This window comes from Marmota marmota, unplaced genomic scaffold (genome assembly GCF_001458135.2).
Source record: "Marmota marmota marmota unplaced genomic scaffold, marMar, whole genome shotgun sequence".
NCBI lineage: Eukaryota > Metazoa > Chordata > Mammalia > Rodentia > Sciuridae > Marmota > Marmota marmota.
In genome coordinates, this window is record NW_025999853.1 from 29,234,768 (window position 1) to 29,246,316 (window position 11,549).

General features: G+C 30.8%; 1 protein-coding gene across 1 annotated transcript in view; it reads left to right on the forward strand.

Annotated features, from left to right (window-relative positions):
* The window catches only part of Pawr (pro-apoptotic WT1 regulator), a 128,567-nt gene extending 117,356 nt beyond the window's left edge, over nt 1–11,211 (forward strand). The window contains exons 7-9 of the mRNA XM_048808242.1: nt 2,176–2,323; nt 3,813–3,917; nt 6,057–11,211. Of these exons, the coding sequence (XP_048664199.1) occupies nt 2,176–2,323; nt 3,813–3,917; nt 6,057–6,143 (340 nt within the window). The 3' untranslated portion in view covers nt 6,144–11,211. The remainder of the gene's footprint in view (nt 1–2,175; nt 2,324–3,812; nt 3,918–6,056) is intronic.
* Nucleotides 11,212–11,549: the final 338 nt, after the last annotated feature.

Consider the following 11,549-nt stretch of genomic DNA (forward strand, 5'->3'; position numbering starts at 1 on the left):
TTGTAGTAATACATTCTAATTATACAGAGGTAGTGACAAAAATTGTGCTGGAGATTGACCCATAATATAACCAGTGTCCTGCTTCTTTGCTTGAGAAAGTCTTGCTGTGTCAGTTGAATGTATGCTTGCCTTATCAGCTGAATTAACAGTAGTTTACTGTGAATTATTTAAACACAATGCATTAAATTTGAGATTCCTAAAAAATTAAATATTAACTTGTTAACATTTTAATTAAATCAGTATTAACTGTTAGATGTTAATAACATAATTAAATATTAACTGTTATATGTTGAAATATACGTTGGTTTTCAAAGGGAAAATTTCAGTTGAGTATTTGAACTTTGAGATGAACTCTTAGTATTTTTGCAAGATAAGAAACCAGTTTGTGGGGGCTAGGGCTGTGGCTCAGCAGTAGCGCACTTGCCTAGCATGTGTGAGGCAATGGGTTCGATTCTCCGTACCATATAAATAAATAAATAAATAAATAAATAAATAGATAGATAGATAGATAAATGTCTGTCAACAAATAAAAAACATTAAAAAAAAAAACAGTTTGGTCCCCAGCTTTTTATATATGTGAAATAGACTTATTTAACTGATGGCTTCACTTAAAAAAACAAAAATCTCAGCCTTCTATGCAAGGCAGAAATGTCAAATGCTTTTTAATGGCAGACAGCATCAAAGGACAAAGTTAGAAATTTAGGGGGATGTTCCTGTGCCTTGCTGTGATGGATTCTATAATATAGCAACAATCAGTAAAATAGGTAGTGATCTTGGTATTGCACATTTGAAAATATTATAATCAGATACACTACCAATTTGATATTTGATAAATAAAATTCCATAAAATGTTAAATAAATTTTCTCTTTTCCATAAAATTTTTTACAAATTTCATTTTCCATAAAAATAAAATATATGAGTAGGAAATTCATAAATCAGGAATCCTTTTTCATCAGAAGTTATTTTAGATTTCACTATAATTTTTCTGGATAAAGTATTACAGCTGGCTGCTAATGACAGATCAAGCACAAATGTTAAAGAGCAAATATTCTGCATTTTGGATAAAAGTTCTTAAAAATGAATATCCTGAGTTTGCTGAAATCTCTTTAAAATCTCTCCTATTCCTGTCAGCATACTCCCATGGTATTAGTTTGTTTGAGTGCTATTAAAACAAAATATAGAGTTTATATACACGTTTATCTCTTGTGAGTAACACTGTCACTAGTCCAACCTAGATTAGATAAATTAATAAATGTTGTGGCTAGCCTTCAATGTAGCCCCCAATGACCTACCTCTTTAATCCCCTTTCATACCAGGATTAATATGTGTGGCAGATGTGTTAGTGTGTCACTTCAGAGGTTGGATTATAACACTGCAGCTTCTGTCTTGGTTGTTTTGTCATTTTCCTCTCTGGATAATTTTTATATAGTAATAGATACAGCAAACAAACAAGAAACAATTCATTTAGTTCATTCAAATTTTTAAATATTGATATATGCTATTAATTCAGTACATAAATTGGTGCTTAATTTGAAGAGTTGCTTTTCACTCATAACTTTTGGTTAAATTAGAGGTGTGGAATGATAAAAGTTACTAGTGTGAGAGTAGGTTTACATGCCTATATGTATACTGTCAATGAAAATTCTTATATGATCTTTTTTACTTTTATTTTCCAATATCATTTTAATTTAATTTTATTTTATGAAAATATTGGTCCATGAGCAATTGGGATTTTTAAAAGAAAAAAGGAAAGGAGAGTGGTTATTCACACAGATTATCTAGATCTTCTAAGATCTATTTGGTCATAGTTCTTGTGGTACTGTATGCTGGTGTTATTTTTAAATGGTCTTATTGCTACTATATTATAATTGAATGTATTCCCTGTTAACTGAAAGCTAGAATCCATGTCTGTTTTTGCTTTTAACATCGTCAATACCCAGAACAATGTCTAGTACACGGTAGATATTGGTTGAAAGATTAATGTTCCTTTTACATTTTTCTTATTGTGTTAGAATGATGATTAAGTTTTGTAGTTGTAAGTATGCCATCTATTATAACCATTTATTTGTCCTTGGGGAATGTTCGTTGCGTCAGCTGAATAGAAAATATTCTTAGCATTTTTCTTGTGGAGTACTAGGGACTTTTATCAGATATATGCTTTTATATTTCCATAGCACAACTACTGCCTCTGAAGATGATGTCTCAAGTAGATATACCCGAATAGACAGAAGTGGGTTCAGTAGGTATAACAGAGATGCAAATGTTGCGAGTAATTTGGTCTCAAATAGCACATTGGAAAAGAAAATTGAAGATCTTGAAAAGGTATGCTATATAAATTATTTAAGATTGATAAAATTAATACATCACCAGGATTTTTTTTTTCTTCAGTTTCAGAGCAGCTGAGAGAGGAAATAAATTGAAATTTGCTGGGGAGAGATAGTGTCAAAAAAGAGTGGGGGAGAGGGTACTAATGGGAGACACTAATATTGATCCATATTTCCATGCTAGTCAAATAGCTTTTAGTCACTGTCTTATGTTTTAGTTCTTAGATACATAGTGACAGGGTATTTTCTGAACTTCCCTTAACACTTTTCTTTCCAATTTTGATGATGTTTAAAATTTAGGCCAAGCATGGTAGCACACTCCTGTAATCTCAGTGACTTGGGAGGCTGAGGGAAGAGCAACACAAGTTATTCAGTTGGTAGAGTGCTTGCCTTGCATGCACAAGGCACTGGGTTAAACATCCAGCACCACAAAAATAGATAGATGGATAGATAGCTCAGTGGTTCAATCCCCAATACCAAAAAAAAAAAAAAAAGCATTTGAGAATGGAGCAAATTCTTGTATCCCTAATATTTAATGGTCATTCCTATTTTGCTAAGTGTGTAAATCTCTAATATACTGAGCAGTCTTTATCTGAGCTGGCAATATGTTCTACTGTGTGTTTATTATATTATATTATCCAAACAGAATAATTGTCAGTAACTGGTAGAACCAGAAGTGAAATTAAGGACCATTGTTTTTCAGTTTAGAATTTTCAGTTGAAACCACTAAGTCATACCCCTAGTTTTGAAACTTTATACATTTAATAAAAAATTTTTGATCTCCTCAGTCAAGACTAATTTTTCATTTTAAAAAGTTCATAACTAACAGTAGTGATAAGTTAAATAAAGTCATTGAATCTTTCAATATTTGTCAAAGAATTGAGTAAAACATGGGTTTTATCAGAAACATTTGACAACTCCTATATTCTCTCCATTCCCTGATTATTTACTAGTGTGGGCCCTTCCTTCCCTTACTGAGTGTCTTAAGGAGTTCAATGGAAATCTTCATATATCTAAGATAACTTTACCAAACTTCGAAAATGTGTGTGTCCTTTTGCCTCTTTTTGAGATAGAATGTCCTTGTGTTGCTCAGTCTGCCCTCAAACTCATAGGCTCAAGTGATTCTCCTGCCTCAGTGTTCCAGGTAGCTGGGAGTACAGGCACAGACCATGTGCTTAGTACAAATTCTCTTTTTAGAGGAGCATGAAAAAATTAAAATTTACCTTTTCCTTGTTAATTTACAGATATTTTAAATTTTTTAAAATATCATGATTATAAATAATCTACTCTTTAAGAAATAAACGGCATTCTGACAATCTTGCACTCAGTGTCAGAATTTGGCTAAAAGGATCTAAGGATCTTTTCCAATGGTATTAGGCAATTTATCTATGTTTAGAATCTTTCACTGTTACCTGTAGATGTATGCCATTTAAGATTATAAATAACCATTTACTTCCCAATTAATGCCATGTTATTATATCTACTAGGAAGTAGTAAGAGAAAGGCAAGAAAACCTAAGACTTGTGAGACTGATGCAAGATAAAGAGGAAATGATTGGAAAACTCAAAGAAGAAATTGATTTGTTAAATAGAGTAAGTATTTCACATACTTCAGTTCCCAGATTGCCCTTTTTTGGCAATTGGATGAAAATACATAAAGATGAAGAAATTCATTAATTGCATTGCTGAGTTTGTTCTTTTGTTAATAAGATAGTAATTTATGGTGAGAACCAGTATTCATTTCATAAACTGATTTTCTCTGGGCAATTATCATTTAACTCACTTAATTTTATTTTTTGGTGGATGGACTGATGAAATATGTTTCTTTTGTGTTTCATTAAGAGTTTGGAGGTGAGAGGCAGCTTATATAAAAATGGATATTGGCACAGAATTGCATCAATAAAGAATTGCTATTTTATTATTAAGTAGAACTTCAGATATCTTTGTAGGTAACTTCACCAGTTTTTGTATCTAGTTGTATTTTATACATTTTCAACTTTAGGCTTAGGTTCCAAGCTCTGTATTATTCCTTTCTATAGCTCTATTTTTTTTTTAACCTCCTACCCCAGCCCCCAAATTTACTTGCTCCTTAAGAAGCAGGCAGGTCAGACCTTTGTAATAGTGATGAGAAAAGATCCCATAATTTTGCTTTCTGCAGGAATTTAGATAAAAATGAAGGAAAGAAATGTTTGCTTCAAGGAGAAAAGGAGCAGACCCCCAATCCAGTCTTAACTACAGCCATGAAGGAAGAAAAGATAGCTCCATTATGTGCAGAATTGTTCTTATAGAGTTTGAAGGCAATAAGTACAGGTTATAGAAAAGGACAGTGATACTCCCAGTTGAACTTGCTGAAGGTCACATATAGTCATTGACTGAGCCAGTATTTGATTTTATATAGCCTTTCATCTTGGTTCAACACAGGTGTTCCTCTATTTGTGATGGAATTATATTCAAAAAATTCTGTAAATATTTTTAATGTTCACGATGTATTTGCACTTTTAGGCATTGTGAGCATTAAAAAGAATAAAATCTCTTGTTTTAACATATTTCATGATTTACTTCTTAATTTTAGTTAGATCTCAGTTGTGGTAATTTTAGGAATCCCATATTTTTAGTTGTTGTTTGAACAGATTTGTTTCCTAACCTCATTCAGTTTGTAAACAAAAGCAAATTCTGATTTTTGCAAGTTTTTAAATAATTTGCCTAATTATCTAAGACAGTGTACTAAATTTATAAGAATGTTGCTTGCTATCCTATAGCATACTTGTGATTCAAATTGTGTCGAGTTTTAGCATTATAAATAGTAAGGATAAATCTATAAATGTCTTCTTTTCTAACAATGGATATATAGTCTGCCTTGAAATATTGTTTGTAAACTAAACCTTATAGAGGATTGTTTTAGTATTAACTAGATGATTGTGTATTTGAGACTGGGATTAATATAGAGAACATAGAGCTGGATCATATACTTTAAAGCTGGAGAGTGAATGCCTGCTTTTAGTGGCTTCCAATTTTTTTCAGCTTTAAAACTTCTCCCTCAAACAAAATGACCACAAAGAAGCTCAACATATAAATTGAACCAGATCAATTGTGTGTATTCTAGATCCCCTCTTCTGATTGCCTCAGTTCTGTCATCTTCTTAGTGTCATTCCCAGATATACTCCTTTAAAGATTAGTGCCAGGCATGGTGGCATATACCCATAATCCCATCAATTTAGCACCCCTGTGTTCCATTCTTCCCCAGTTTTAGAAAAAAAAAAAGTGGTAGGAGTATGTCTAGAACTTGAATGTGTATTCTTTGATGCCCAATTTGACACATAATTGTAACCTTGGACCCTATACCACCTGTAGCCTACGTATATATTTTGTTTAACCCTCAGTTTTGAAGAGGTGAATGGAATTTAATTTTAACCCAAAAAATTAAGTTATTTACTGTAATTAAATATTGTAAATTTTACTATTTTAAAACCCTGTCTTTGGCTTCCTTTAAAAAACTGAGTGATCTGGAAAGCACTGACCCATATACTTATGATAAAAATGAAGACTCAAGTAATGGATGCTCATTTTAGGTGGGACATAATCCACTAAAATTATTTCTAGAACCTTTCCTCATTTTAAAATTAACAATTAAATGAATTATCTTTGTGTACTTAAAAATGTTTTAAAATCTCCTTTCAAATATTTTAAAATATTTTAAAAATATTATTTTTCTTTTTTTCCTCCCTTTTTAAGGACCTAGATGACATAGAAGATGAAAATGAACAACTAAAGCAGGAAAATAAAACTCTTTTGAAAGTTGTTGGGCAGTTGACAAGGTAGAAGATTCAAGGCCCAATATGGAAAAAAATTTTAATAACTACTGATTGAATGTTACGATTAATGCTAGGACAATATTCCTATGCTTGCAATACATTAAAGTAACTATGTATATTTATTTCTAGAAAATGGATGTTTATTTTCAAAATATTTCTTTTTCATTATTAGTTTCAAAAAAGCATCAATCTTTTATTTCATAAATAACATCTTTCAGTTATTGAAATGATAGGTAATGTCTCTTTAGGTTTTGTGTGGTATTCAAATAATATATGGTTTAAAGTCACAGCCGTTTGAATATATTTTATCTGTTAGTACATTTTCTTCATAAAGGTATATCCATAGTCATTGTTTACATGAATTCAAATATTTGGGGGAATTACCTACAAATGCCTTATTTTGCTGTGTGCAGCCTTTTATATGTTGAAGACTTGGTCATTAAGGTCTTTGTCTACTGTCATTTGTTCTTTCCACTTATTCCAAATGATTTAGAGTAACAAGTAATAGTTGCAGTATTTTGTGTAACAGTAATCTTTTAAAGGAAAGCTGTTATAAAAAGTCACTTAATATCATGTCCTAGTTGGCTAAAATTCAGAGAATGCTTGAATTATTCTATAGTAAATGAGTTTACTATTTTGTCTTTGAATATTGAAAAATTTTTCAATTACTTCAGCTTCTTAAAAACACAGTTGTAATTTTAATCTGTAATTTCCTGTGTAAGTACTACTTTTTTTTGTCCCAAGTTTTATTAGTGAATATGGTATATTTAAAAAGATGTTTATTCATGAGGCCTCAAAAATGTGTTTAATTTCAATGTTTAAGAAGAAAATTCAGCATTTTATTATCCATATGCATGAAAATCAGAAACAAAATATTTATCCACACTTAAGACATTTATACATATTTTAACAATATGTAAGCAAAAGTAGTACTAAAATACATTGCCTCATTTCTAAGTTGGGAAATCCTTTGACAGTGTTTCTCATGAGTCCATTCACCTATACCAGTTTTAAGGGCTTTTTCTTCCTAACACTGAAATTTTAAAAAAGTTATTTTTTTTAAAGAATTATAAACATGGTCTCTTCTATTAAATATTCTTAGGGTTGTTTTATATTACATTTTTATGTTGAGTAAGAGCTCACCTCCCTCCTTAACATACATTAAGGATGTCTGCCTGGTAGTGAATCTCAAGTAGCAGTAATGATGTCCTTTTATCCTGTCAATGTATGAAAGTGGCTTGAACAAAATCCATTTTGGTTACCCTTTTCTTTTTTTCCTTTACTTGCAAGCTCATGCATTTATTCACTGTTAGAAAAATAGGGAAGGTAAGACAGTTGGGAGAAAATGTGGAGTAATTATAAATATCAAATGTTAAATTCTCAAAATTTCTATGTTCATCCAAGTTATCTTTTCCCACTCTCCACTTGAGAAGTTTCAAGATTGGGTGATCATCAAACTCACTTGAGAAACTACAAAGAGTTCCCAAGTTTAGTTCCTGAATAGGTTTAAGTTGAGATCCTGGATTCAAGAATTTTTAAAGCCTATCATCTGATGATTCTGATTATAACTTAGTTTTGGAATCAGATACTATTGTGTTTGTGTCTTTGCTCCAGTAATTCCCAGTGAAGATCCTGAAACTGACAATTTCAGTTACCTGTATTTTCCTCTTTTTAGTTTATTTAATGATTAATCTGGTTCGGGGAGCAGTTTTTATGTCCATATAAATGTTTACTGCTCGATATTAGATTCCAAATTTGGTATAGTTCCAGAATTACTATTAAGCACTTCCTTCCTAGATTTTTACTTAGTATAGGAACAGTGATCTGCTGCCCACATGTCAAAGTAGTGTGTTAGGCCTAGTTACCATGTTGGTTGCGAGGTACTCATCTCTCTTTAGCCATCCTTAGGTATATGACAGAAATGTCCCCATTTCCTAATTCTTCTTTACCTTTTATATGTTGTGAAGGTGTTGTTAGTATTCAACCTCAAAAATATATTGGTATATTGGTTTTTCAGTAAAAGAATTACTTTGAATTTTCTACTTAATTCATTATGTAAATAAAGGAACAATTCATTTTACTTTTAAAAATTACATCAGTTACAGAAGTTTTAAAGACTGAGCTATTTTGAAATTTTCCCTTCTTTTAATGGGAACATTTCAATTTTTGCTTTTTTATCTTAATGATACCAAGGGCGTATACAATAATTGCCTGACAATTTAGGCAAAGCATTTCACATGCAGTCCTTCCCCCACCTCCTTAGAATGTGTATGTATTTCACATACAAATTTTTACCCTATTGAAAAATGAATAGGATCTGCTCCAATTCCTCTTTGAAATTTATTTAAAATGTTGAGACTTTAAAAAGGTAACTTAAGTAATGTGTACTGCCCTAGAAAATTTCATATTTTTAGTAAAGTACAAGTAATTTATGAAATTTAGTCCTATTAGGAAATATTGTTTCTCATATTTCCTGGGAATTTGTGGCAAAATAAAGCACATCCAGAGTTCTAATGTATTTATGACATCATTTTCTAAAAGTTTATTATCTTTAAGATGAACATGACTTGCCTCCCTAATTCTTATATGGATTGCTTTAAAAATAACTACTAATCTTTATTTCATTTTCTAGAATTATTGATAATTTTATTGTAATGCAATTATCTTTAGAAAGGAAGGGGAAGGATTTGTGATGTTTTTTTTATCTGAGAGATTTACTAAATAATAGATTATAGCACTGTTACACTTATTCAAGTAGTTTAAAATGTAGAAAAATAAGTATTGGAGCAAGCACATGAAGCAGTGTAGTTATTTTTTTCTTAATAAATTTTAAAAATGTTAAATTGTGATAGAAGCGCAATGTGTTCTTAAGGTGAAAAACCTACCTCAGTTATATTTGGTTTATGTTTTCTGGAGTAATCTGGATTTTTATAATTAGAAATTAAATGTAAATTTTTGAGTCCACGTTTACTTTGTTGAAAATAGTACAGGTCCATGTAGTAGAAGTATCCATATGCTCAATACCATAAGACGAAACAATGAAGACCTTGGATTTGATATTGGTCTGATGTCCTAAACAACCTTCACATTTTGGTTTGTAGTTTTATGAATTTGAGTAACTAGTAAGTTCCAAGTAGTGTTGGTACTTACTTAATAACTAATCATGATTTTGTTAACTTGTTCCAAGATTTAGGTGTATATTTTCATTCTTGCAGTATATGAAACCAAGGACATCAGTTTTTCATTAGAGGGAATATGTTAAATGAGAAAGAATCAGCATTCAAGATTCAGACCTTTAAAATAAGAAGTTCAGATTTGTGTGAAATGTTTTCATTGTATTTGTACCAGTCCTAATATGTAACAGCAAAGCTTGAGTCCTTTTGCATTGGAAGTATGCTTTCATAAGTAAAGGACATCCCGTTAATGAGAATTTTAACTTACACTAGTGAGACACTTTTCTTTTGTTCATTAAACTGAAAGCATAATATTAATAGCAAATTTGCTAAATAAGCACAATGACAGAGGCACCTTCCTCTAAGCTATTCAGATTTTCCTTGATGTATATAAGTTGAAATCATATCCTCTCCTTATCCCCACACAATAATTATGTGTGAGTTTGTAAAAGTATGTATGTGGGTGTTGTATTGCATTTTCATACCTATTTCAGCAAGTATTTATTAGTCACCTGAGTGTACTGTTACAGGTGTTAAAGAATTTTTAAATCAGTGGACATGGACCAACTCTTCTGTTTAGCAATGTACAATCTATATAGTGTGTTTCAGTAGCATAAAACATGCATAGTCTTATGCAACATTAGCATGTCTGATCTGAATAGTTCATTCAAAAATATTTTGAATTAATTATCCAGAAATTGTCTTTTAGATGTAGTTACTGTAGGTACTGTTTAATTTGCTGCAACATTTACTGAAGAGTGGAGAGAAAGAACTGATGCATAATAAGAAGTATCTTAGCATTTTTTTAAGATAATTGTACTTTAAGAAAAGAACATTATTAAGGAATTTAAAGCAGTAGCGAAGTGAAAAGAATTCAGTATATATCAGATACACCAAACTGTTGATAATATTCAAATGTGATTTCAAGTTAGTATTTCCATATATATTATTGATTAATGGTATATTTTTAAGTATGGAAATTGTCTTTAATCTATAGTTCACATACTGGCAGTCACTTTGATAATAATAAAATGTTAGTGATGATCACTTGGTGGACATTAAGTACTTGTCTTTTGTTTTCTCCTCTGGACACCTAATTAGATATATGACTTTTTTGGTGAACTTGTTTTTTAAAAGATTTGGCTGTGCTATGTCCTTCATGTTGTTTTTCCTAAATTTAAGAAGTAGCTGTTGGTACCAGCAAAGACCATGTGAAAACAAAAACTATATTTTGTTGAAAAACCAGGTAATTCAGATAACCCAAATATTGGTGGGAAAAATCCAGATAATTTATTGAACATATTAGTATTGTTTAGACCTTTTTTGATCATTCCTATTGCATATGTTTTCATTGTGGAATAGTCAGGTTAATATAGATTCACTTTTAATATGCTTTGCATGTGAAAAATAATAAATATTCAATAAAAAAGTAAGTTTTCATTTATTTTTTCAATGCTGGTTGTTTTTTGTCTGTTTTTGTTTTTCTCCTTCCTGTTCTATTAGTGAACTCCTCTCCATAAATCTTATTTTTTAAGTTAATGGATAATGATAATCTAATTGGCTTTGTAAATCATACAGAAACAGTATGCAGCACTATAAGAATATTTACTTGATGTATTATTTTAGAAGAAGTAATATTTTAAGAAAAGAATACAGTGTTAAGATCTAAATACATTAATAATGGGCTTCTTGAATTGAGAAATGCACATATGTGTTCGCTGTGGAAGTTTTAACTGTCTTTGTGTTTTTAAAGTACATGGTTTTTTAATTCAAAATTGGAACTGTAAATGAAATCTAATGCTGTTCAAAGAATTTCAGACCTCTCATAGTTTGAAAAAGATAAGTATGACTCTAGAAATGTGCAAATCTAGTCTTTGTTTCTTTAGTAAATGGTTTACATAACCTTTTGTCTCATGTCATTCTTCATACACCTATACAAGCTAATCAGTCTGCTTCTAGAACTTTAAGTCTTCCCAGTGATGTCATACATGTCTAACAAGTAAACAAGTATCCTTGTCAGTCTTTTTAGGTAATATCTCAAGTCCTTATATAAGGATGTTTTCCACTAGCAAGCCTATTGACAAAAATTACAAGATCTAGTAATCTTAATTGTAAGTGGAACCTTTTATCTTAGACTTCATTGAATCCCTATTTTTTCCGGTCTAGATTAACTCTGTGCATGCATGGGTGCACATACTTTATCAGCAGCTGTAAAACATCCATATATTTTCTTACTCTCA